This window comes from Apodemus sylvaticus, chromosome 23 (genome assembly GCF_947179515.1).
Source record: "Apodemus sylvaticus chromosome 23, mApoSyl1.1, whole genome shotgun sequence".
Taxonomy (NCBI): domain Eukaryota; kingdom Metazoa; phylum Chordata; class Mammalia; order Rodentia; family Muridae; genus Apodemus; species Apodemus sylvaticus.
The window spans coordinates 41,530,070-41,553,845 of record NC_067494.1 but is presented as its reverse complement, the minus strand read 5'-3'; the positions used below and the strand labels follow the sequence as shown (position 1 = coordinate 41,553,845).

At 52.2% G+C, this 23,776-nt stretch overlaps 1 protein-coding gene across 4 annotated transcripts in view; it reads right to left on the bottom strand.

Moving 5' to 3' along the window:
* Positions 1-510: 510 nt before the first annotated feature.
* Igf2r (insulin like growth factor 2 receptor) overlaps positions 511-23,776 on the bottom strand; it is an 84,826-nt gene continuing 61,560 nt past the window's right edge. For 3 of the 4 annotated variants that reach the window (XM_052169700.1, XM_052169703.1, XM_052169701.1), the window contains exons 23-48: positions 23,600-23,764; positions 22,793-22,936; positions 22,524-22,699; positions 22,217-22,304; positions 21,368-21,583; positions 19,853-19,983; positions 19,601-19,698; positions 18,895-19,031; positions 17,923-18,113; positions 16,790-16,916; positions 16,185-16,304; positions 15,750-16,006; positions 15,197-15,418; positions 13,298-13,447; positions 12,301-12,462; positions 11,379-11,577; positions 10,926-11,072; positions 10,180-10,414; positions 9,473-9,609; positions 8,531-8,645; positions 7,324-7,470; positions 6,646-6,833; positions 5,213-5,399; positions 4,198-4,341; positions 3,257-3,326; positions 511-2,196 (exon numbers count right to left, since the gene is read on the bottom strand). In XM_052169700.1, coding sequence (XP_052025660.1) covers positions 1,780-2,196; positions 3,257-3,326; positions 4,198-4,341; positions 5,213-5,399; positions 6,646-6,833; positions 7,324-7,470; positions 8,531-8,645; positions 9,473-9,609; positions 10,180-10,414; positions 10,926-11,072; positions 11,379-11,577; positions 12,301-12,462; positions 13,298-13,447; positions 15,197-15,418; positions 15,750-16,006; positions 16,185-16,304; positions 16,790-16,916; positions 17,923-18,113; positions 18,895-19,031; positions 19,601-19,698; positions 19,853-19,983; positions 21,368-21,583; positions 22,217-22,304; positions 22,524-22,699; positions 22,793-22,936; positions 23,600-23,764 — 4,370 coding nt within the window. In that variant the 3' untranslated portion in view covers positions 511-1,779. The remainder of the gene's footprint in view (positions 2,197-3,256; positions 3,327-4,197; positions 4,342-5,212; positions 5,400-6,645; positions 6,834-7,323; positions 7,471-8,530; positions 8,646-9,472; positions 9,610-10,179; positions 10,415-10,925; positions 11,073-11,378; positions 11,578-12,300; positions 12,463-13,297; positions 13,448-15,196; positions 15,419-15,749; positions 16,007-16,184; positions 16,305-16,789; positions 16,917-17,922; positions 18,114-18,894; positions 19,032-19,600; positions 19,699-19,852; positions 19,984-21,367; positions 21,584-22,216; positions 22,305-22,523; positions 22,700-22,792; positions 22,937-23,599; positions 23,765-23,776) is intronic. The other variant, XM_052169702.1, reaches the window with a different exon arrangement.

Here is a 23,776-nt window from a genome sequence, read left to right as displayed (position 1 = left end):
ACTACTGACTACAAGGTGGGTTGGCAGTGTACAGAGCACACACACTGGACAGAGACAATTCACACCCTAGGCACGCGAAGTGGCACACATGAATTGTGTCTTTAACTGGTCAACAGAAGCTTCAGACCGCAAACAGTGGCTTCTGGGAGCCTTCTGCTTCCGAGTGACGCCTCAGTGAGTTACAGTGGAGAACCATGCTGCGTTCACTTGGGCCTTCCTGATCACTAGAGATGGATGGTGGTTTAGCTTTGGTGGATGGGAAGAGCAGAGAAGCAGAGGCTCACATGGGGAGTGTGTAGCCCTGAGACCCAGGTAAAGCTGAAGCCAGGCCTAGCCGACTCCAGCGAGAGGTGAGGAGTAGCTTTACAGGACACTGGGGTAAAAACCCAAACGCTGGTGCCTTCTGAAATGTAAAAGAGAAGGAAAGCAGGCACTCAGAATGAACACTAGGTCAGGAGCACAGTAAGTTATAATCAGGGCGTGGGGGTGGGGTGAATAACTTACACCTAGTTAATAATTTATTTTTATTGAAATTGAATACTTCATATTACAGTAAAGTTGATTAAAAATGAAGAGAAAAAAATCAATTTTTAAAAATACACTCAATGTGAAATCATATATAAGCTAGCAAAATCAGGCATAAACCAAGAAATTCCGCGGGGTACTTTGCTTTTTGGGTATGTAATACCACCTAACTACAACTCTATAATATGAGGAGTCAGAACACATCAAGAAAAGAATCCACAGCCAGTGGACTGGGCTTGCCCTTCCATCACGGGACACTGTCCCAACACAAGCCCACACACAGCACTGGCCCACCGCGTTTCACGGTGTCTGTAAGTCACCCTGTGCAAATTAAGGCTTCTTATAGGTCAAATGGGTGATAAACATTTTCCCCCTTAAAAAAAAAGCAAAAAGCACAGTAAAGGTGGCATTATGAGAACCTGAAGAGATGAGACCTACAGCCCAAACCGGAAGTGCAGCTCCTCCCCAAGAGCCCCTCCTCCATCACATGCACAAACACCCACCCCTGGGTGAGCTGCTGGGGTTCACCAGCTGGCAAAAGCAACACCCAGAGGGTTTCGTGCAGAGGGCTGCAGCTACAGAGACGAGGTAGGGCATGGAGCAGGCGGGCCTTCCCAAACACAGGCACTCGGGACCTGTGCATATATGTGTGCCCTTACAAAATGCAAAGCAAAAAACAGAATACTGCAGCTCACTGACATGTGCATCGAGGGCCAGTTCAGGAGCCACTACAACGGCTCTAGCAGACTGCCAGCTTCAGCTTACGCCCTGGCTGGCAGAAGAAACTGGTTTTGTTTTTTTTTTGTTTTCCTTTATCGCAAACCTGAGTAGTAATTGTCAAAGTCAATAAATAGGGGAGAGAATTACAATGCTAGAAATGTAAATGGTCACCCCGTAGGGTCTAAAGCAGCAAGGGTTTTTTTCCAAATTCAGCCCTCTGTGGTGAGACGCATGTGGCCTGGGCACCTGTTGGAAGCACACAGCAGCTATGATCGTAAGTGAGGGCTTGGGGCAAAACCCTGGGCACGAAGTACCGCCCTTTGGCCGATTCAAGCAACACCTTGTTTCATTGACTGTAAACGATCGTGGAGGAGTGGTGCCCACCTCCCCCATCCTCTCCCCCATTACAGAAACTCTTCCCTTTGAAGCAGTTTTGTTAAAGGCAAAATGACAGACGCATCATCGAGCTGAGTCTTATTTGGTTGGAGGTGCTTGGCTGTCCATGGCTCCACTTCTCCTGTAGGCACCACGGAGTTAGATGTGTAAGAGGTCTTCATCACTGTCGTCATGGAAGGACACCAGCTTGGCAGGGGCCATCGGCTTGCGCTGGCCGGGTCTGAACTTCCCCTTTCTGGCCTTCTCCCCCCGGACCAGCCCCAGCCTCTCACCCTCCCTTTCCCTCACGATCTGGTGGGGGGCGTTTCTCAGGGGCTGGACGCTCTCCACCTCGGCTTCCCTGCCTGAGTGGACCTTCACCTCTGGGATGGTCAGGACCTCATCCTCACTGTCCTGGTCGTCCCCGTGCAGGGAAGTGAGAGCCTCTGCTTTCACCGCCTTGGTGGTGATGTGGCCGTTCTCCTGCCCGTCCTTGATGACCCTCGGGACTGACACCTGGATCTCTTCCATCAGCCACTCCGTCTCATGCTCCTCCGTCTCCTCCTCCTTGTTGACCTGATAGGGAGTGAAGGCAGAGACCATGAGACTCAGCAAAGACGCCCGTCTGCTGCAGGAGAGCTCTCCTGACTCAGGCCACCCAGGGCCTCTCTCTGGGCATGAGGTGAGAACCAGCACCACTGGAGAGAGCCTCACAGCCGCCTGACAGGGCTCATGACTGCTCAGCAGCACTGGCAGAGGGGCGGTGCTGGCAGAGGGGACTCTCCTGGGCCACTGTGTACTAGGGACAGGGCATCCAGTGTGCAGGAGAAGCCACAGGAAGGGCTTAGATCAGAGAGCTTAACTTTTAAATTTTATTTATATATGTGTATGCCAAACATGTGCAGGTACACGGGAGTGTGCACACCTAGGGAAGGCTTGTGTGCCTGTCTATCCACCTTGGGTCTTCTGATGTGCTTTGGTTTTGTGCTTTGGTCTCACACTGGCCTAGAGCTCACCCAGCAGACATGACCGGCTGGCTGGCCGCCACATTGGCCCGGAGCTCTTCCAGTTTTGAATTCCCTACCTGCTGGGGTTCTAGCATGTGGGTTTTTTGCTTGTTTGTTTTGTTTTTGTTGTTTTGTTTTAACAAACATGGATTCTAGAGGATTGAATTCTTGTCGTTTTTGAGCGTTCACCAACCACGCCATCTTCCTAGCTTCCACTGAGCTTAAGAAGTGATTTGGCAGTTAGGTAGGAAAGCTAGCAGCACTTCTGTGTCCTCTGACTGGCCTCTCTGCAAAGTTTACCAAAGTTTACCTGAAATTACCCAAATGCTAGGAGCAGGGAAATTCCATCACTATGGCTTTTCTTTTTCTTAAAAAAAAAAAAAAAAAAAAAAAAAAAAAAAAAAAAAAAAAAACACCCAAAGTCTAGGAACAGACTAGATATCAGATGATCTAAAGGACATCAGCTGCAACTGTGCTTGCTGAGAGGCACTCGAAGGCAGGAAGTCCACAGAAGTGGTGTCAGGGTGAGAGGTTTCTTCCCAGCATGCAGGACAAGCTTAGGCAGCACTGGGCCTGCAGCCTGGCAGCCCACCCCACCCCGCTCCGCCCTGCCCCATGGTGGACAGTACCTTTGAGTACTTGTAGGACACGCCTGAGCTTCTTTTGCAGCAGTAGGCCAGCTTGTTTATCACAGTTTCCCTGTCAAAATGGAGACCACAGTAAACCCACAGCAGAGACAAGGGCCCTGGCTGGCTGGCTCTGAGTGTAGTCTCTGTAACTCCTGTGTTTGTGGGACACATCCCTCTCAGGGTGGGGCATTCAGGATGAATAACAAGTAACTGTGGAGGCACAACCAGAACCCCAGGGCTTAGCCCGAGGCAGAGGAATGAGTCTTGCTGTACCTCAAGATTCACAAGGGCGGCAGCAGGAAGGGCGGAAGCAGGAGCACACTTTCCATTTGCCCAGACTGCCCTGATGATGGGTCCCACAGATGCATACCCGCTGCTCTGCCTGAACCCCGCCCGCCCCTCGCTCTGAGTTCATTTCTGAGTGTGGTTGGCTCTGGTCAGTTTTTCAACCACTTCCCAAGGGCCTAACTTGTGACATAAAAGTCTGATTTAAAAAAAAAATGCAGTCATACGACAAGCTTTCACCTAGCAAAGCAAGGTCAACAGGAGAGCAAGCCCGACGTGCAGCAGGTGCTGAATTAATAGCTGGTTTTTGTGACACGGAGGGTCAGCTGATCAGTATAAAAGTCTGCTCATGAAAGATTCTTAGTTTCTTATTAGTTTTTGGACTTCACACAAGGCTCATGTGTCTTAGGCCCCCAGTGCCAGTGTAAGAAAGAAGCCCGTGTGCTTTGACACCTATGCACAATGTCAAGGTTCTAAGCAGTCTCATGTCATGTCATGGAAACGGAGACATTAAAAGGCAATAGTGACTTTGTTTTGGAATTCTGAATCTAGATGCTTGCTGTGTCAGGCTCAAAACCCAAGCCTGTATCCAAGATCTGATGCGCTACTTGCCCCGCCTGCCCTGCCCAGCCCTCCTACTGTGTTGCCCACATTACCTTCTCTCCTTCTTATAAAGCAGCAAGGCCAGCAAACAGCCAGTCACTGCCACCAGGAGAAGACTGAGGACTGCCCCAACCGCCTGACTCCGCTCTGAGAGTCCTTTATACTCTGGCCCAGTATTCTCATCCTCAAAGTCCACACTAGAAAGAAATCACAAGGGAGGAGAGGAAGTTGTGTCAGGAACTGTGTATAACAACATTCCCAGTAACCCAGGGCCCAGGAACCTGCCCTACTGACCAAATGCCAGGTGAGTCAGCCCCAGCCGGGAACACATGATCCACTAGGTATAGAAAATATCATGTGGAATGCCCTGAGCCCGCATTTAAAGCAGTCAGCAACAGGCCAACTGGCAGATGCTACAGGAAAAAAATACCAGGAGCTGAAGACATGGACCCACCAAGGACATCATTTCCTGTGAGTCTGCCCAGCCCTGCAAAACCCTATGGGCCAGGCAAAAGCAGGACTTGTCCTGTACTAGGCCACCTTAGGACCTAGCCCCAGGGCTTCTGGGTAGAGGGGAGATCTACGACAGGTCGGCTCTAAAAGCTCTTCGAATTCTACTTTTGACTTCTCTTTGAAACTAAGGATACCTTAAAAATAACTGGGTTTCAGTTTCCACATGCAATAAGGCCCCGACACAAGGCCACCACAGTCCCCTCCCTCTCTGGCCTGGAGGCCTCAGGGCAGCACATTCCCCTTGCCACACACCACACCCAGCCTCTGGAGTGCGCTCTGAGGCAGTCCGGGAGTTTCTTGTGTGCTTTGCCATGGCAACTGCACACTAGCGCACACAGAGATGCTGAGGGGGGCGCTTCCAGCTCTGCTCCCCACGGCTGAGGGAAGCACAGTCAACACTACTGAGCACAAAGGGCAGTGGTAACATGGCCTCAGACCAGAGGGCAGCAAGCTAATCTTCTGGGCGCATTCGCACCCTCCCTGGTGTTACCTAGGAGACATACGCATGCTCACTCTCGAACAGACGTGTGAGGAGGGCATGGGCATCACACTCACCCCAGAGGACACACAGCTGAGGTATACCAGGAGAACAGGTACTGGCAGTCAGCCGTCTCGTGGCTGAACTCTGGGATCCCGTCCTTGGCCAGAGGGTCACAGTGGAAGAAGATGGTGGAAGAAACAGACTTGGTCTTATCTTTCCCACACTTGGAGGAAGAGGTAAACACCACATCCAGATCGCCGTCTGTAACACAGAAAAGGAGACACCACACACCATTAGCACCCGCCAAACGGACGCTTTCATGGTCTGTCAAAGCTGGCACAGGCTTAACGTTAAAGGTGCAAACCCTTCAAAGGCCCCACGTGCGCACTCCACGGCTTTACAAAGCGCCCTAAGCAACTGAGGACTCTAACCTCCTCTAACATGAGGTCTGGCCCTTATCCTTGGCTGCTAGTAGAAATTATGGTGGCGGGCAAAGAGGCCTCATTCTACCTGGAGAGCGAGACTGCCCACCAGGGCACCAACTCACTGTGCCCAGACACTTGAATCCAGCATGGCCCTGAGTCCTGAGGCTCAGCCAACACAGTTGGCCAGCAACACGTGCAAAACATCCACGTCACTGTGGAGGTGGCTGCAGCACATCTGAGTTCTGCAGAAGAGGCAGAGGGAAGCTCTGTACCTGACCCCACCCCTTCTATGAGCATTTTGTCATGTGTGACTACCGTGTAAATGTCTACTGTAATCAACTGCATACATGAAGACAGCACCTTCCAGTTCCTTACAAGAGTGCCCAATCACATTTCCAGATGGAATGGAAGTGGAAACCCACCAAGCTAGTTAGTCCTTGGTGTAAGAAATAACGGGACCCTGATCTTCTGACCACACTCTATTGGCCCATGTTCTCTTGATCTGGAAATGCTTTTTTAAAAAGTTAATAGGGTTATGCAGTTCAAAAAAAACCCAAATTACAAGAATTATATGGTGAATGATAAAATACAGAATACACATGTGACCTGGCAGGAACACAGTCACATGAGCACAAGAAGAGATGGACCGGTGCCATCTACAGCCTTCCCACACCCATCTCACTTGGCTTGCCAGATTCCTCCATGGTGTGTGTGTGTGTGTACACATGCAAGCACACGCACACCCCCACACACACCTATCATGGCTGATGTCTCATGATCAGAGGACAACTTATGAAACTCGGGTCTTCAGGCTTGGCAGCCGGACCCTTACCCATCAAGCCAGCTCTCTAACAGTCCTTGCAGTTTCTAAATGAGGACGTGGCATGTTAATGCCAGGCCACAGTGGGAGTGTGACCCATGACTGTCTCCTTCTGCCTTTGCCCGCCAGAGCAGCACCAGCTCATAAAGCGAGCTGAAATCAGTCCGGGGTTTCCACGCTCATCCACGGGTGTGTGGATGAGCACACGGAGCTCCCCTTTGAAAAGCTGTACAGGAACCACTAGCCGGAAACAGCGAGTTACCTTGGACGTAGTACTTGGTCATGTCAGAGGTGCCGACTTTCCTGCTGAAACGCTGGTCGCTGGGCTTCACCTGGCAGATGTTGGCCCCAAAGCACGCAGGGTTAGAGGAGCTGGTGATGGAGGAGAGCTGGATCTCATACAGGTAGTTGTCCCCGTTGGCTCTTATGTCCCCAGAGGCGCTGAACAGCCTGAGGCAGAGGAGAGTACAGTGGTCACACTCCTTCCTCCTGCACACACTGGCCAACAAGGCTTCAGTCGTCTGCCTACCCAGCATCACCCCCGGATGACTACACCATCTCACACACTGTGGAGCACACATGCAGCGCACGCTGCCCGGCATGGCCGTGGGACCCCAAGCAGCCCAGGACACTGCTGAGAAAGGGACTTTCACTTGTTCTCTCCATGTCCCAAGAGCCTTGGCTCCAGCCCCTGTGCTTCCCAGCCGTGAGGGGAGAAGGAGACTGTTTTTTATAATGAATTCACCACTGAGTGTCAAGTGACAAAAAGGCAGTCTTTTTGCTTGCTCTAAGCTGTCCCTGGTCACTCCCCAATGGTGACCGAGGCGGTGACCGAGGCAGAGCCGGCTTTCCTGGCAGCACGCCTGCTAGGACCAGACTTAACGCTTCTATTCACTCTGAGTGCGCGCCAGTGCCAAAGCGGCGGCAATCTTCCACTTACTTAAAATAAATTTCCCCGAGGCTGAAGCTCTTGCCGGTCACAGGGTTGGTGAGCGTCCCATTTACCATGTTCACCTCCTGAGGCCGCACAGCGCAGGCGGCCCGTGAGTACCAGGAAAAGTAGTAGGTGCAGCTGTCGATGTCAAACCTGAGAGAGAGCAGACACGGTCACCCCTGCCCGGGCCACACACAGAAAGGGTGCAAGACACACAGCAGGGCGGCCTGGAAGAAGCAATCGTCTGGGTTCCCAAGGCCCCTGGGAGCCGCAGCTGTTGGTCCTGTCCCCACAGGGCCCTGTGTGAGTGGCAGCTCTGGGCCATGACAACTGTCTTGGTTACCAGGCTTCCACACAGTAACGATATCAGCGGCATGGAAAGGGGGACATGGATTCAGAGCCTGCTGACCCTGGGGACACAATCCTGTGATTGCAGCCACTGAGGAGACAGAGGTAAGAGGTGGCTAGTGCCTGTCACAGTTACAGAACAAATCCAAGGCCGACCTGGACACTTTAGTGTCATCCTGTCTCAAAATAACAAGACAGCTGGAAGACTGCCCGAGAGCAGAGCACTTGCCTGGTTTGCGGAAGCTGTAGGTTCAACCCCCACTCCCATATGGAAAAACCAAGCTCAATAAAAATGTCTTTTAACAACATATAAAGCTGGAAATTCTTCACCTAATTTTTTTACAAGTAGTATCTTAGTCTCAGAAGTTAAAAAGCCCCTTTCAAAGCAGTTTCCAAAACAGCAGCTCACATGCTCCCCCTGTTGGCCACAATCCCTCTAACCCCACCTAACAACTGCCAGGAACACACTATGCAGTACCCAGGAGCCCAGAACCTGGGTGGTGGTGCAATTGATGTCCCCTTAACTCTATGGTGACACTGAGGGGCCGGCCAGCTCTGCTCTCTCAGGCTAGCATCAGCAGCTCCAAAGCTGCTCAGGAGTGGCTTTCTTGAGACAAACCAGGCTAAAAGGCTAAGGTGGCCCTGTTCTGGTGTACCTTAGTCCTCGGGTGGGGGCGGGGATGCCTCCTGCTAGAGAAGTACTACATAGGACAAAACCATCTGTCCCTCTAAGTCCTTGGTCTCAGTGGGCATTTCTGCCACCGTGACAGCCCCAAACCCTCTCATCTGTGTGCACCTGTGCTCCCAACTCCCACATGGGAATGGGGGCTGGCGCAGAGCCACGCTGTGCTCGCCAGCGGCTCACCTCTTGAATGCAGGCCTGCCCACAGTCTTCGCACAGGTCAGTTCGATGACAGAGGATGCAGTCCTATTCCCACCACAAGGATGGCCTTTTGAGTAAGTGACGACGACCGTTTCATCTGAAACATGAGGCAATGAGCTGGCGTTATTTCTAGTGCACTTCAGAACAATGTCGGGGCTTTAAAATCTACTGCAAAGCAAGAGTTGGTTGTCTAAAGTTGTCCTCCAGACTCAATGGCAGTCACTGGCCCATACACCCATACCACCATTACCAAGGAGACAGCCAGACCACGGACTTCCTGGATTCCTAAGATGTAAGTTTGCCCACCTGGCTCATGTGTTGGGATTTGATTTTTTTAGGGTTAGGGTTAGGTTTTCTCAAAGGGAGGCCACTTTCTTGCCTGAGTTTGTGATTAAAGGCCATGGGAATTCCCTCAGAATTCCCTCTCCATTTCAACATCCACGTCACCTTGTAGATCAAGCAGCACAATCAGAATCCTACTCTAACCTTGGAGACAGAGCCTGGTCACCGCGCTTCTCTTAGCTGGGAATGCCTGCCTGACGGTAACAGCAGACACCTTCCCCTCTGCGAGCTCACATTTAAACTACTGCAGAGTGTTGTGATTGCTGTCCAAGTGCTTGAGGAAATGCCTGGCCACCTGGACCTCGTCCTGTGTGACTGTGGCTTTCTTAGATGAGTGTAGGTGTACATTTAGAAGCCCATGTGCATCCAGAACACAATTGCCAAAGGTGCTTTAAACAGGCTATCCGTGCCTCAGAATGTACAAAACAGCATGTACTTCATGTCCCAGGAAGTGGGTAGAAATGCTTCGACTAGTCCTGGATTTCCACCAGAGCGCAGGCCCTTTCTCTGTCACACCAAGGACAGCCTCACCTTGCCGATCCTGATGCGGCAACTGAAGCAAGTACAACCCCCGAGGCTTACCCAGGACGTCCAGCCTCTGTGTATGAACAAGGCCCAGAACCTGGACGTGGCCAGCGGCGTTCTTCTTGCAGATGCTGGCTCTTTCGGAGCAGTCCAGGGGACCTTTAAACACTCCTTGGCACAGATTTATAAAGTACCTGAGAATGACACGAGGGGTGTGGAGAGAGGGCAAGTGAGAGTTTTACTCTGCGTCACTGGAGACAGACAGACCTGTGTACGCCGTGCCACCTCGGAAGGTGGCTGACTCCCTGATAGCCTCAGGGGTACAGAAGAGATGGAGAGCGGAGCAGCCAGACAGCAGCTGACTCAACAGGCTCACGTGCAGGGACATGTGCGCATGTAGCCCGGACACAGTGCAGACAGGAGAGAAGGCTGTGGAGGCACAGCGGGCACCTGATTTGCAGCAGGACCTGCAAGGCTCAGGGTGCCTGGCAGAGCAGGCACTCCCCATGTGGAACGTCGGGGTAATTCAAAAGGCAAAGGCAGGGCTAAAAGAGCTGGCGAAAGCCTTAGAAACCCTATCCTGCCCTCACACCTGAGCAGCAGGGCTCCCGTCTCCGTGGTGCACACCAGAACTCCCCACACAATATGATTTCAGAGTCACTCACTGACCGTCTGGACTGTGTCTCAGTGAGAGCCCCAGGTCCCGCAGGTATGCCATGTTCCTGTTTGCAAACCTGAGGGACCGCAGGCAGCGGTGTACTCACGAGTTCCCTTCGTGCGAGAAGTCCCAGGACCCTGTGAGGGAGGAGAGCAGCCGCAAGTCGTAGGTCTTATGGTTCTGGACAAACTTGCACTCCATCTTCTTCGGAGGGCAGGCAACTTTTGTCTTCCACTCAAACGTCACCTCACACCCCCGATCTTCACTGAACACCTGTGGCTTCCCAATGTCTTCATTTTCATCACATGTAAATATGATTGCAGACATCCGGTAGCTGTTGGCTGGGGAGCAATGGCGTGCAAAGGTTAGACCTAGGGTGGGGCACTGACCTTGACCTCTGTCACCTCCTCGTACCCCTGGGCCGTTCTCCCAAGTGCAGCCCTGGCCATAGTTTGTCTTACTCCTGAAGATCTGCCCACATACAGACTCAGTTCCCTCAGACCACACCAAGATACCTCCCAGGAAAGCATTCAACACTGATAATGACAAGAATTTAAAGAATCAGCCAAGTATCTGTAACAAACTAGAAACTTCAGGGCCACCCCTAGAAGCCTCGGAGCTAGTCATCTGTCAGATTCCTTAGAGAACTACAGAGTGCGGGCCTTCACACTTCTCTCCTTCTACCCTAAGTCGCAAAGGAGCTTGTGGTGCTCAAGCTGGGCTCTCTCCATGAGCATCCCCCTTAGCTAACATGGACAAAACTTACCTCAGAGAACCACAGCCTCAGTGAGCTTGGCCTCTGCCTGCTCCCCTCCCCTCCCCACCCCTCCCCCAACCTCGGCTCCCACTCACTCGGTCTGCAGTAGCCCCACTCATGGTCACGATCGTAATTTGCGGTTTTGCTACACCACAGTCTGGTTCGTCCCTCCAATACACATTCTTCATAGCTCTTCCCTTTGTAAATGAAGGGGAAGACACAGGGCTCGCCTTCATCTGTTTCTGGAGGGAAAGAGACAGGGGTCATACACAGGCATCAACACATGAGCCCTGCCTTACTAGATGCCGCCACCCAAGGGATCCCTAAGAAGCTGTGGGCTCGCCCTGCTAGCCCGGGGTTCGCCCAAACCCACAAGCAACAGACAGTGCCATGTCCCAGACGCGGCATTCACACCAGCCAGGGAAGGCAGCATTCACACCACCCAGGGAAAGCGGCATTCATACCCGCCAGGAAAGTCTTCAAGGACTTTCCTGCTGAGGCTAATCTGTTCACAGGGAATGTGAAGTAAGCATACTGTGAAGATTTACCTGGAGGGCAAGGGTCACCATTCACGTAACTCAGAATGACTGCTTCGTCCTGGTGCCTGTAGTCCAGCTGCATCGATGCTAGGCGCCCAAAAGAAGCCCCTTTGCTCCCAGAGAGCAGACAGACCGCGCCATCCTTGCAGCCTTCCTGCTCTACTGTTGTGCACACGCCTACACTGTATGTGTGAGCATCCCGAGTCACCTGCAAGGACAAACAGCCACGTGTGGCTCCGGATGGATGTGAACAGTGCGAGGGCTCCTACAGTTGGCATTCCTCTACCCGAAGAGGACCATGACGCCCTGCGGTTCTCCTGGGCCCAGGCCACCTCCAGAAGTCATTAGAAGTCATCGTGGCCAGTCTCTTTACTATCTTGTTCTCTCCCTGTGGCCCAGGCAGCCAACAGTACTGCTCTCTCCATCCGGCCCTGCTCTCTGAGTCCTGGGTTCCTCCTACCTTCTAGAACCCAGCAGTTCCTCAGCTGGGAGAGAGAGCAGACAACCCACACGAACATGGCCTTGCTGTCCTCAACTCACTGCGGTCATGCAGAAAACTATCCCTGAACTCAGGCACCAACCCCTGACAAAGGTTCAGAACTCCACACTCGCCGGCTCCTTGAAAGCCCCCAGCCCACAGACACGCGTGAAGGGCTTTGTGCAATGCCCGCCTCTCTCACTTGCCCCTGTGCTTGACAGACTGCATCTCTTTACCTTGAGCTCAGACTGGCAACAACTGAGCCCAGGGCCCAGTGATTCTCTGTGGCTCCTTGTGGCCACACTAGTCTTGCCTGGCCCAGGGGTGTGTTCCAATGCATGTCCTCAAGTCACTCTGCCTGTTACCCACCTGTGTCACAGGATTCCAGGGCCTGCTCACTGGGTCAGAACACCTTAGCCCTCTGGAGCTGGCAAGGCTGTGGGAAGGACTTACCTTGACAGTATTTTTGGAAAGGCTGGTCAGGTTGAAGCTATAGAGTAGCTGCTCATCTGTGACGGCACAGCCCTGGGCCTTCACTTCGTCAGGACAGACAATCGGAGTCTCCCACTCAAACACAAAGTCGCAGTCATTGGTCCTTATCAGCTTAGGAGTTCCCTGTGGCCAAGAAAAACATGAGTCTTTTCTTTTCTTTTTTTTTTTAAATGTGTAGCACAGGCTGGCCTCATGATCTTCCTGCCTCTGCCTCCTTCAGCAAATCCTACTGGCGTGAGTCACCAACCAGTAAAAAACATGAGTTTTAAAAACCACAGTGTGAGTACGAGATCCACCACACTCTCTCCTGGGAACAGTGAGGACACCCACCCCTGCCACACACTGCACAAACAAGCACAGCAGAACCAAAGGGCAGGTCTGCGTCCTGCATATCTAGACACCAGGAATACTCATGAGGACAAAAGTACTGCAGCCATATGCTGCACAGGCCACGGGCCCTGAATCGGAGCATAGCTCTCACTTATCAACAGCAGCAGAGGGGGGAGGGAGCAGCAGGTGATGGGGAGTACCATGTACCCTAGCTGGTGAGCTCATGACCGGGTCATATGGGAAGGACGAACTCTGCTGCTCTGGGAAGGACAAGCCCCTCAGTGCACCCCCAGGGTCAGCAGGTCAGAGCAGACAACAGTTCTCCCTGCTCATCCGCTCCTGGGAGATAATAAAGCTATATAATGAATGATGGTACATGCCCAAAAAAACTGATCAGAAAACCGATCACCTTATAGTTTAAAAATATAAAGATATTTCAACCTTTTAATGCATTCAGAATCAGTGCTCACTAAATGTGATTTGTACTCTCAGAGCTTCCATGAGTTTGAACCACAGAAAGCATCCACGTTAACTCCGTGTTACTCACACCCCGAGTCATGGTTTGGAGTGGTTTCAGGGCACTGCCCACAGCAGGGCTCTGAGTGAAGCCGACAGGGCAGGCACTCACCATGCTGATTCCTCTCTTGCAGTGGAAGGTGATGAGCGAGGTGTAGTTCATGTATTTGTCCGCTACGCAGGGAGTGCTGCTCTCGAAGTTCAGGTAGACTTCATTCGCCACAGGGTTGAATATCGGAGGGCCTGTGACTCTACCGATGTCCTAGAACAGAGGAAGCAACTGTGCTTCAGAACCATCCCAAGGTTAGCAGGTTAGGAATCCACATGAAACTGCTACATGCTACACTGTCAGCCTTTAGAGACACACCTGGACTGCTTTGTGACTGGCACGCAAATAGGTCGCCAGCATGCAGAGACACCAGAGACGCATGGACAGAGGCAGAGGGTGTACCTACTCATGTTTACCCTTCGGATTCTGCGCACTGGGGACTTGTGTCCTCATTCACAGCAATGAGGAAGGCAGGAGCCTGGGTGATGCCCTTCTACTGTTATGATATCCACACTGCCCTGAGATAGCCCCTTACTCAGTCAGCAGTGCCTGTGGGGAATTCCACAGGGGGGGATAACTCAAGATCACTACATGTTGCTGCTTAGGACAGTGGCAGACATACACAGTACCTCATCAGTCAGTTCTGAATGAATGAATGAATGAATGAATGAATGAATGAATGATTGAATGAAAAGGCAGGTGGGCAGGGAACCTGCCTGCGTGTGTGCACGTGTGTATGAAGTGCTGTGTGGCACTATGTTCATTCCATATGAGCCCGAGTGCATGCCTGAGCATGTCTATTGAGTGGACAACTGCTGTGGAGCATATGAAGTGATGCTTTCACCAATCAAAGGACCTAGGCAAACTGTGAATCTGACGAAGGATGGCCGAGCAGGAAAACTCAGCCGACTGGGCTTCTGGGAAATGATTGCCAGGCAGAGTGCTGTGTCAGGATGCTCCCGAAGAACTTCCTATTAAAGTGTACCTCAAGCCTTGGTCCTCCTCCTCTGTGCAATACTACACTTCCCATGACGTTTAAAAGGACACCTAATGTCCCACAACAGAACTCACAACAGAGGGGAATTTACAGTTTAAAATTTCCCAAGGGCTTGGCAAACCACCAATACAACGGCACACATCCAAATCTATGCCATAAGGTTTCAGGGCAGAGTATTTAGTTACAATTACAGTAATTGTCTTTGCCCAGTTGTCATTCATTACTAGAAAGAGCTTGTATCACTTAAGCCTTCTAATTACACAAGTCCTTGAAACAGAAGCACACGCCAGCGTGCTGGTGCGTTAACACCTCTCTGGTCAGGTTTAACCCCAAGGCTGCGAAGACACCGGAAGCATGTCTGGGAAGCTGAGGAGATGGCCCTGGGCTTAGTTCCCAGCCCCTACACCAGGCAGCTCTCGATCACCTGTAAGCACAGCTTAAGGGGGTCAATGGCTGCTGGACACCTGGACACCTGGACACACTCATGCTGACACACACATGAACCACACACAGAGTCAAAGTCTGGAGAGATGTCCACACTAATCCAAAGTGCCCTGAAACAGTTAATGCCTGTCATGAGACCACCGATCTCCAAATGTGTGGGCGGGCTACCTGAACTTTCTTCCAGAGGATGCGCAGGTCCCCATCCCAGCACCACATCAAGCAGCTCACACGTGTGCTAACTCGAACCCCACAACATCAAAACCCCTGCTCCAGCCTCCACAGCTGAACACATGCACAGCTCACACTCACACAGACACATGTATTTTTAAAAAGCAAGTGGAAGCTTTTCCATTTGTAAGCAGCTCAGCTTTCCGGGCTCGCACTCTTGGGTGGCAGCTCCGGGCACGCTCTCACACTAGTGACACACTGGAGCCTGCACTCTCTAACCCCTGTGCGTGAGTGCTCCTCTGGAAGCAGAAAGCACAGCACACAGATTCCCAACGCTGACCGTGCACACTTACTATCGGGGACCCGTCCACAGGAACTTTGCACACTGAGGCACCTGCAGGGCAGGCCACTCCGTGCATGGGATTCAGTGGCTGGCAGATGTTGATATAGAAGTCAGGGTTGGTGTCAGAGGTGTCATCTTCCTCACTTTCATCATACGCTTCATAGCCACCAGTGCGGTGGATGAGAGGGGACAGGTCAATGATTGAGCTTCCATTCCGCACAGTACATTCCGTCTGTTCAAAAGAAAAGACTATATTTGAGCCTGCAAATAATTGTTTTTTCTAGTGACCATGACAGTTAGTTTAAAAAGCTTTACTCAGGTATGATGGGACATGTCTACAGTTCCAGCAGCACTTAGTGGGCTGAGGCAGGAGAATTGCCACAATTCAAGGCTAGCCCGGACTACAGAGTGAGTTGAAGGCCAGCTTTGGATATAGTCTAAGAACCCCATCCCCAAAAGAAGGAAAAAAGAAGAAGTATTAAAATAAAAAATATAAATAAAAAGCTAAGGAAGATTGACCAGGGCCACCCAGCTGGGTGCGGCCGCGTGACAGCCCCGCTCACCACTTGCTCGCAGGCCAGGGGCGTGTGCCAGGAGAAGAAGAGCGTGCACGTCTGCTTGTCCAAGGAGATGAGCATGGGCCTGTTGGTAGGGCCAGCCTCGGGCCGGCACACGAAACTGATGACACTCTTGTACCTCAGGCCTGATTTGGAGGGGCATGGTGACCCATTGTCATACACCAGCTGCAGGACCTGGTCCTTGTAGCTCAGCCTCTTGCTGGCCTTGCCCACGCTGATCCTGGTCTGCCCAAAGCAGGCCCCTGCAACACACGAAAGACAAGAGAGCACCGTAAGGGCTCAGTGACTAGTTGATTTCCTAGAAGAATGTAGCCATCTCCTAACTACTGCAAGGGCCAGGAGCGTGGGTCTTGGAAGTGGGGAAGGGGCTGAGGCCAGCCCTCGGGACAGCAATCAGGCACAGGAAGCCATGGTGCTCACCTACTCCGGGGCCACAGTTCTCATTCTCCTCACAAATGCTCATGAAGACCATCCCCTTCTCGCTGTAGGACGCTGTGGTGCCAACTCGGCCACTTAAGGAAGTCAGGTCAAACAGGTGGCCTGCCAGGTGAAGGGAGGAGGGCTTAGACGGGGAAGGCTGTGACTGGCAGCTCGCAGCAGCCAACCATGGAGGACTCCGACTCTTCCCACACCCATCAAGAGCCCTGAAACACTCCAACTGGCAGCGCCTGTCACTGAGCCACAGTCTCGGGCCTCTGTGTACCCCAGCAGCCACTGTCACTCCTGAGGCTGATGCAGCCCTCTAATGGTCAGCAGCCCGCCACCCACAGTCCTCTTGGTGCTTAGCAAAGAGGAAGGACAGAAGTCTTCTGGTAGGTGTCCTGTTGGCTCTGAAAGGTGGCCACTCTGTAGACCTTAGCACTGATGTAGCCGCCAGCGGCAGCCAAGTGTGCCAGGAGCATATATGAAACAAGATGGAAACTGGCTTTCAGAGGTCCAAGGTAGCCTCCATAGGATGAACACGAGCCCCAGAGAAAAGGCCAAAGGTACCAAGCAGCAGCAGACGCACCTGCTGGGTCCCTCACCTGTGCTGGGGTTGCTGACTTGGCAGTCATCGTGTACGTTGCTCCTCACAGGGCAGGCAGCAGGTGTGGGCCAGGAGAAGGTGTACTCACAGTCCTGCACAGCACTGATGAACAGAGGCCTGGAGTTCTAGGGCAAGCAGAGAGAGCACACTTCAGAATAACTGCTATGCCTAGGGGGCACCCTCCCATGACCCAGAACACTGCTAGGCAAAGCCAAGCACAGCGGGGTGTCTGAGGTAAACAGGTCAAGAAAATCAAAGGTAAGTAAGGTGCCTGTGGACCTCACACAAGTCAGTCAGCAGAATACCCCAGGGACCGCCACAAGCTAGCTAAAGGAGCCAGACATTTTCTAATGATGGCCCCAGGGAACCCAGGCAAAGAAGTCCGTGAGCAAATCACTGGCCAAATGCTTAGTGGGAGAATACCTGTTACAGTCAAAAGAAAAGGGCCCGCCAAAAGAGTGGGTCACTAAGACTTCTCGGCACGGGCTACAGCTCCCTCCCAGCCTCAGGTCCTTCCCACCATTGTGGAGCTGAGACCACCTACCCAACTCTACCTCCTTCCTGCACACTTCTTGGCACTAAGCATAGAGGCCCACCACCCCCCAGTACGTCAGACAGCTTGTCTCCTGGCCCATACAGCATCTGCTCCCTCAGAGATGACCCTGCTTCCCCAATACAGATGTGCTCCATCATAAATAGAAACACAGAAGCTCTTCTGTGTAAGAGAGAAGCCACACCTGCTAATGCCAACACCAACAAGCAAGGAAGGAGGGACCTCAGGAGAGCAGCCCAGGCAGGCATTCATAACACCTGCACAAGCCACCCGGGACATCCAGCCTCCTCTCTACATCTTGCTGACAAACACGGGATAAGCACTCGAGTGTGAGCCGCCCTTCTGCTCTTTAAGGATCCAGAGGAGACTCACTCAGAGACTCAGCTAAGCCAGCTCTTGGAGCTGTGTGCCCAACGAGTCAGCAAGGAGACCAATGTGCTTCTCTAAACCACAGACCTCCGCAACCGGCGTGCACCGCAGCTATGCCACCCTGACATCTTTAACTTTTGCCCAAAGGCAACCTGGCACTGTCACTGGCTCAGAGTCCCACACTCTACTACCGGGTGCCATTAACTTACCACTTGGCTGTCACTGCAGGTGAAGCGAATAATGGTTGACCTTCTCCGGATTTTGTCTGGACACAAGTCACCGTCCACATACTTCAGGACAGTCACACCACCTGTCCACTGAGGACCGTCCCACACCTTGCCAAGGTTCACAGGCTTGGAGCCATCCAGCAGACAAACAGCAGCCTCTGGAGGGCACGGCTCTGCAACACAAGATACAATCAGAGTCTCCTGGGGGGACTGCAGTCTCCTGCACTGCAGAGTGCAGCGTAAGGTATGGTATCATCCAAGCCCTCCACGCCCACCCGCCCCACGCCATCGTTTCTAAACACAGTGTACGTAAGGCCAGAGTCCTCGATGCAATGGAGAACTGTTGGGGCCTATGTTGTCACTATTTCCTGCTCTCCGGGCACCTGTGCCACATGCCCTGAGGGAGAGCCAGCCCTGCACCGGTCGGCACAGGACCAGAGTAGCAGGCTGCCTGAACAGCAGCAAGGCCCCCTTCCGTGCTGAGGATGAAGTCTAAAAAGCATCAGCCTGGGCTGGGACTGTACCCACCCCACCCCCATAGGTGACGTTCACCTTCAGCATTCCAAGGGATTCCCTGGAAAGCCGCTGACCACCATGTGTCACCATGTGTCTTTCTTCTAGTCTCCACTCTCACCAAGGCTCTTGGGGAGAGGGCTCCCTCTAAATGGTACGCGTCCCAGCTAGGATACAGTGGCCACCTAAGGATCTCTAACCCCTTCCCCCATTCAGCTTTCCCTCTTACCCACAGGCATGTCCTCACAGTCAGAACGGTTAATATGTCCCTGCAGAGTCCTTAGCATCACCAGAGCCTGGCCATATGGGGATAATCACCAAGACCCAAAGGCCCTTCCCCTGGCTCCGGGGCCAAGCCCCTTCCACTGAGACCTCTCCTGCTGTCTGTCCCAGAAGGCTCGTCCTGGACCACCACCCTACAAGGGCAGGATCACTTCTCACCTGTGCCCGCGTGTGGAGACAGAGACTTGCATACATTGATGAGGTAGTGCTCAGTGGCCCCTGTCCTGGTCACAGCCTCCCAGTTGTCACTGTATCTTGACAGTGGGGAGAGGTCAACGGAGTTGCCAGCCCCATCCCTGCAGGGGACAGAATACCACAGTCAGGGTCCAGTTAGCTCCAGTGACATGTCTGGCACTCGCCTCAGAGGGCTGAAGCATCAATGTGTCCTTGATGTCCTGAATCAAGCTTTACTGCAGAACATAACTTCCCAAATACAGAGGGAGCAAAACACTTTGGGGGTCAAGGTTCACATTAACAAAATGGACCATCGGAAAAGCCAAGTCTGGATAAGTCTACACACACACACACACACACACAGTGACAATTGTAAGTCGGTGGCCAGCAGACATCACCACAGCACTTAGAGCATATACACTCACTGCCATTCCTAGAAGCTGCCTCGCCCAAGCCTCCTGCTCTCTAGACCTGAGGCCACTCTGGCCTTAAAAACTAGGAAGGCTGGCTCAGAGCTCTGCTTGTGCCCTGCGTCCTCTCCATGTGTGTCCGTCTGATGTGCCAGCCCCATGCGTGGCTACCTGGAGCCCATCTACCCAATGTGAGAAGAAGTGGGCGGGCTAACGCAGACACTACCTGTAAAGCAAACTTTTACCAAGGACGAACACAAGAAGCCAACAGGTGAACTTACTGGACAGAGCACTCTGTCACATTGAAAGGTGGGCAGGCGTACTGCGTTCGCCACTCAAACAGATAGGAGCAATCCGAAGTCTCCTTCAGAAACACCGGCTGAAAAGGTGAAGGTGAACAGACGGTGATCATGGGAGCCCGGGTGACGGATGACCATGAAAACAGGTGCTCCGTGAATAATGCAGCTTAGAGATGTTGAGAGCAGACCAGCCCCGAGAGTGGGGACGGCAGCGGGAGTGCCACACGGGCTCACCTTCTGAGTAGTCTGGTCACAGTAGAAGTAGATGGTTGTAGAGCGCTGATACACCTTGTGGCAGGTGTCCCCCCCAGAGTAGTTCATTTTCAACAGTCCATTTTCGAAGGTCAGCTTCTGGTTAAGGAGTCCTGCTCAAGAAAAGCACATCTGTAAGGCTCCTGACCAGTGCGCCCGGGCTGTGGTGCTAATGCAAGGCCTGTCACATTGCACGTGCCCAAAGCGCTGGACTGCTCATCCTCTCCACGTTACAAGGCAGGGGGACTGAAGAAGGCCAGCAATAGGTGCGGCCTAGAGTGTATGAGGTGGGATGCTGGTCTCCACACCCGACACATGCCGCCTTCACCGTGGTTCCCTTGGAGTGCTCATGTTCCCCAGAGCAGCCATTGCTGCCTCTTTAACAGTCTAGAGCAGATGAGACAGACAGACGGCTTAAATGATTTTCAGTTGTCCAGTGGGGAGTGTTTTGTTAGCTGAGACGGGATCTCACTATAGAGTTCAACTCCTGGCCTCCATCTCTAGAGGCTCCCGCGTCAACAGAGGACTGGAATGGTATTGGCAAACAGGCACCACCAGTTTTAGGGTTATTATTTTATGTGTGTTAGTGTGTTTGCCTGTATGTATGTCTATGCACCATGTATGTCTGCCCTCGAAGGTCAGAAAAGAGTGTCAGATCTCCTGGGACTGTAGTTACAGATGGCTGACAGCCACCATGTGGGTGCTGGGAATGGAATACCAGTTCTCTGCAAAAGCAGGCAGTACTCTTAATTACTAAGCCAAGTGCAGCCTTGTCAGTTTTCCAGCTAACCTACCATGCGCGCCCTTTGATGCAGCCCTGGGATAGACTGTTTGCAGACACCCACCATCACCTACTGCAGTGTGTCCTGTAGCTGGCCTATGGGCTTAGGTCGGAAACACACTGTGGCCTTGCGGTTCTTTTCCTTCTTTCTCTGCTTTCCCTGGTACTCTGGGCTTCCTCCCTCATCCCTGAAGCCCACTCCCAGTGGCTGTGCAGAGCTGCCTGTCTGCCTTATGGCTGCTTCTTAGGCCTCCTGCTGAAAATGCCAGCGTAATGCAAAAAGCACAGCTTTCTCTCCTCTTTTCCAACCCACTTCTCCTGGCAAGCCACATGATTTCCAACTGCCTTCCCTGTTGTTTTTTTCCAAACTCTAATCAAATTGTCCTCAGTAACCTGGCACAAAGGCTCAGTGGGTACAGGCACTTGCTGCCAAATCTGATGACCTAAGTTTCATTCCCTGGAGCCACATGGTAGAAGGAGAGAACCAACTCTTGCAAATTGTTCTCTGACCTGCAACTGTGCTCAGTGGTACCCGCCTTGCCTCCACATAAAATAACTTGCCCATAAGCATAAACGCAAGGACAGATGGACAGATGGACAAATAGATGGGAGCTTGCTTCCTTGTGTCATTCAGCATGTGTTCCTCCCAAGTTAGAAATACAATCCTTGGCATCACATCTTGACATCTTACAACTGAAGACAGAAAACAACAGTACCTGCCACTTTCTGGAATCCCTGCGGTCCTTTCTTTTCCTGGCATGATGAGACCGCCTTGGATCCGTCGTGGGCAGAGCAAACATCTGAGGACAGCTTCCCGCAGACCCGGAAGTAGTAGGTGTACTCGCCAGCAACGAGGATGGTGTCATTGAGGGCCAGGGGCTTCAGGTTATACAAACTGCCATGCCTGGGGTCTGTCACCTGGCAGTTGTCTCCTTCAAGAGCATACGGGTGCCAAGAACAAACAGGCATTTGTAGTTCCAAATGGGAACAACTTTTTAAATCAAGTTTCTTATTTACTTAGCAATCCTGAGCACCGAGGACACAGCATACCCAATGCAAACATCCAGCTAATAGAGCTGCATTCTTAGCTCTATTTACTGATTTGAGGCTGGCTTCAAACTCACTCACAGCCCAGGGAGGAGCCTTGAACTCAGGCTCCTCCTGCAAAGCTGAGGTTAAAGGCTTGTGCCCCCAGACCAGGCAAGTCTCACAATTTCTAATCAGGCAATGACTCTTAGAAAGCAGGTTGCCTCCATGCTGTTTTGTTTATGTGTAAGACAGACAGGTTTGGAGAGAGCCTAGGTACACTAGCAGACGAACAGACCAAGGCTATCCTGACTGCTTTACTGGTTCCAAGAAGAAAAAAAAAATCCAATTCAAGTATATTAGAGAAAGGCAAAGGTAAAAATTTACAAGTGGCTTCATAAAGACCTCAAGGATAAGGGGTGACCTCCCACCACGCAGGCAGCCACCAGCACAGGACTTCCCATGTGAGACATCGTGGGATAGCACATGTATTACACTAGATGTGTACAGCTACTCGGGGGCAGCAGCCTTTGGCTTACCTTCCTCTCTGACCACAGGACAGGCCTCCACTGTTCGCCACACAAACACGTACTCACAGTTGTTCAGAAACTGGAACATAGGTGACCCCTGCAACACAAGCCAAACAAGCAAGAGTCTCAGTGCGCATCCAGCATTGAGGAAATAGTTGAGGCCTGAGGAAAACGGTACACTCTAGTCAAACACTAGCCATGACCCCAATTTCTATAAAAACACAGACTTTAAATAACATAGAAGATTCCGAGATTAGAGGGAAATGGGAATAGAAGTAACTAGCAACCAAGTGCTTCGTGCTGAGGTCACACTAACCGACGTCTGGGCACACTCGAACATTATCCTGGTGGAGAAGCGCTGGTCTCCACACCGGTCTCCATTCACGTACAGGAGGCTGAGGGAGCCATTTCCAGTAGCTTGGGGACTGATCTGCACCACACCCAAGTTCCAACTGTTGTCTTCCGACACCATGCAGGACCCCACTGCCATGCCTGAAAAGACAAGAATGGTGAATGAGGAAAGGCTGACGTTGGCTCTTGTCAGACTCCAGGGAAGCAGCAGAAGGCAGGGGCCAGCGCACGCACCATGGCAGCCAGGGACGGAAGGCAGGGGGTTGCAGACGCTCAGGTAGAAGCTCCTCTTCTTCCCGTGCACAGACGTGTCCACAGCGGTCCATGGCTTCTTGACCGAGCTCAGGGGGCTCAGGTCGTACTCGTTCCCAGCTGCGTCTGGGGTGGAAGGAAACACAACGGAACGCCTTTTCCTCTTTGTTCTGGGACCGCTTTCCCTGGCGGGCGTAAAGACTGCCAGGATTCAGACAGCATGCCATGCAAGACACAAGGAAATCCACAGGAAGCCAGGACTGCAGAAACATACCCCTGCCCCTCTGTAAAAACCAGCACAGCACAGCACGGCACAGATGCTAAGCAGTCGGAGGACACAGCCACCTCTGACTGTGCCCACAACTGAGGAGCTCTTAGGGCTTGTGTCTTTTTTCTCCCTCATATGAACTTCAGACGTACATCTGTATCTGATTTCCTTCTTTGCTTGAGTTTTCTTCTAGGCTCTTATGCAGCATCTGACCCACAAACCACAATTTAAACCCTAGACTGTATGGGGGGAGGGGGCCTCTTCGAGGGAAGCATTTGTCTCGTTAACAAATGGTGTTAACGTCTGCAATCGCCCGCCATATTTCCTATAGAGGGAAGCACATGTGCTGCATTCACGAACGGTCATCTCATGTTCAAGCATGTGGAGGCTCAAAGGCAAGGACAGACGGACAGACGGATGGACCGACTGACCAACTGACCACACACACACACACACACACACACACACACACACTCACACACTCCCTCACTGAACCCAGCCTACTAACTCCTAGGCCTCACCAGTCACTTGGCAATCCACTTGAGAAGGAACACAAGCCAATGCAGTTTCAAACTCAAAGAAAGTGTTCCGGACCCCTCGTGTGGAGTCGATGTCCTGATGTAGGAATTTGGCGGTCCCTGGGTAAATGTCACCATTACAAATGAAGCGGATGATGAATGCTGTGCCTGCGGAACAGG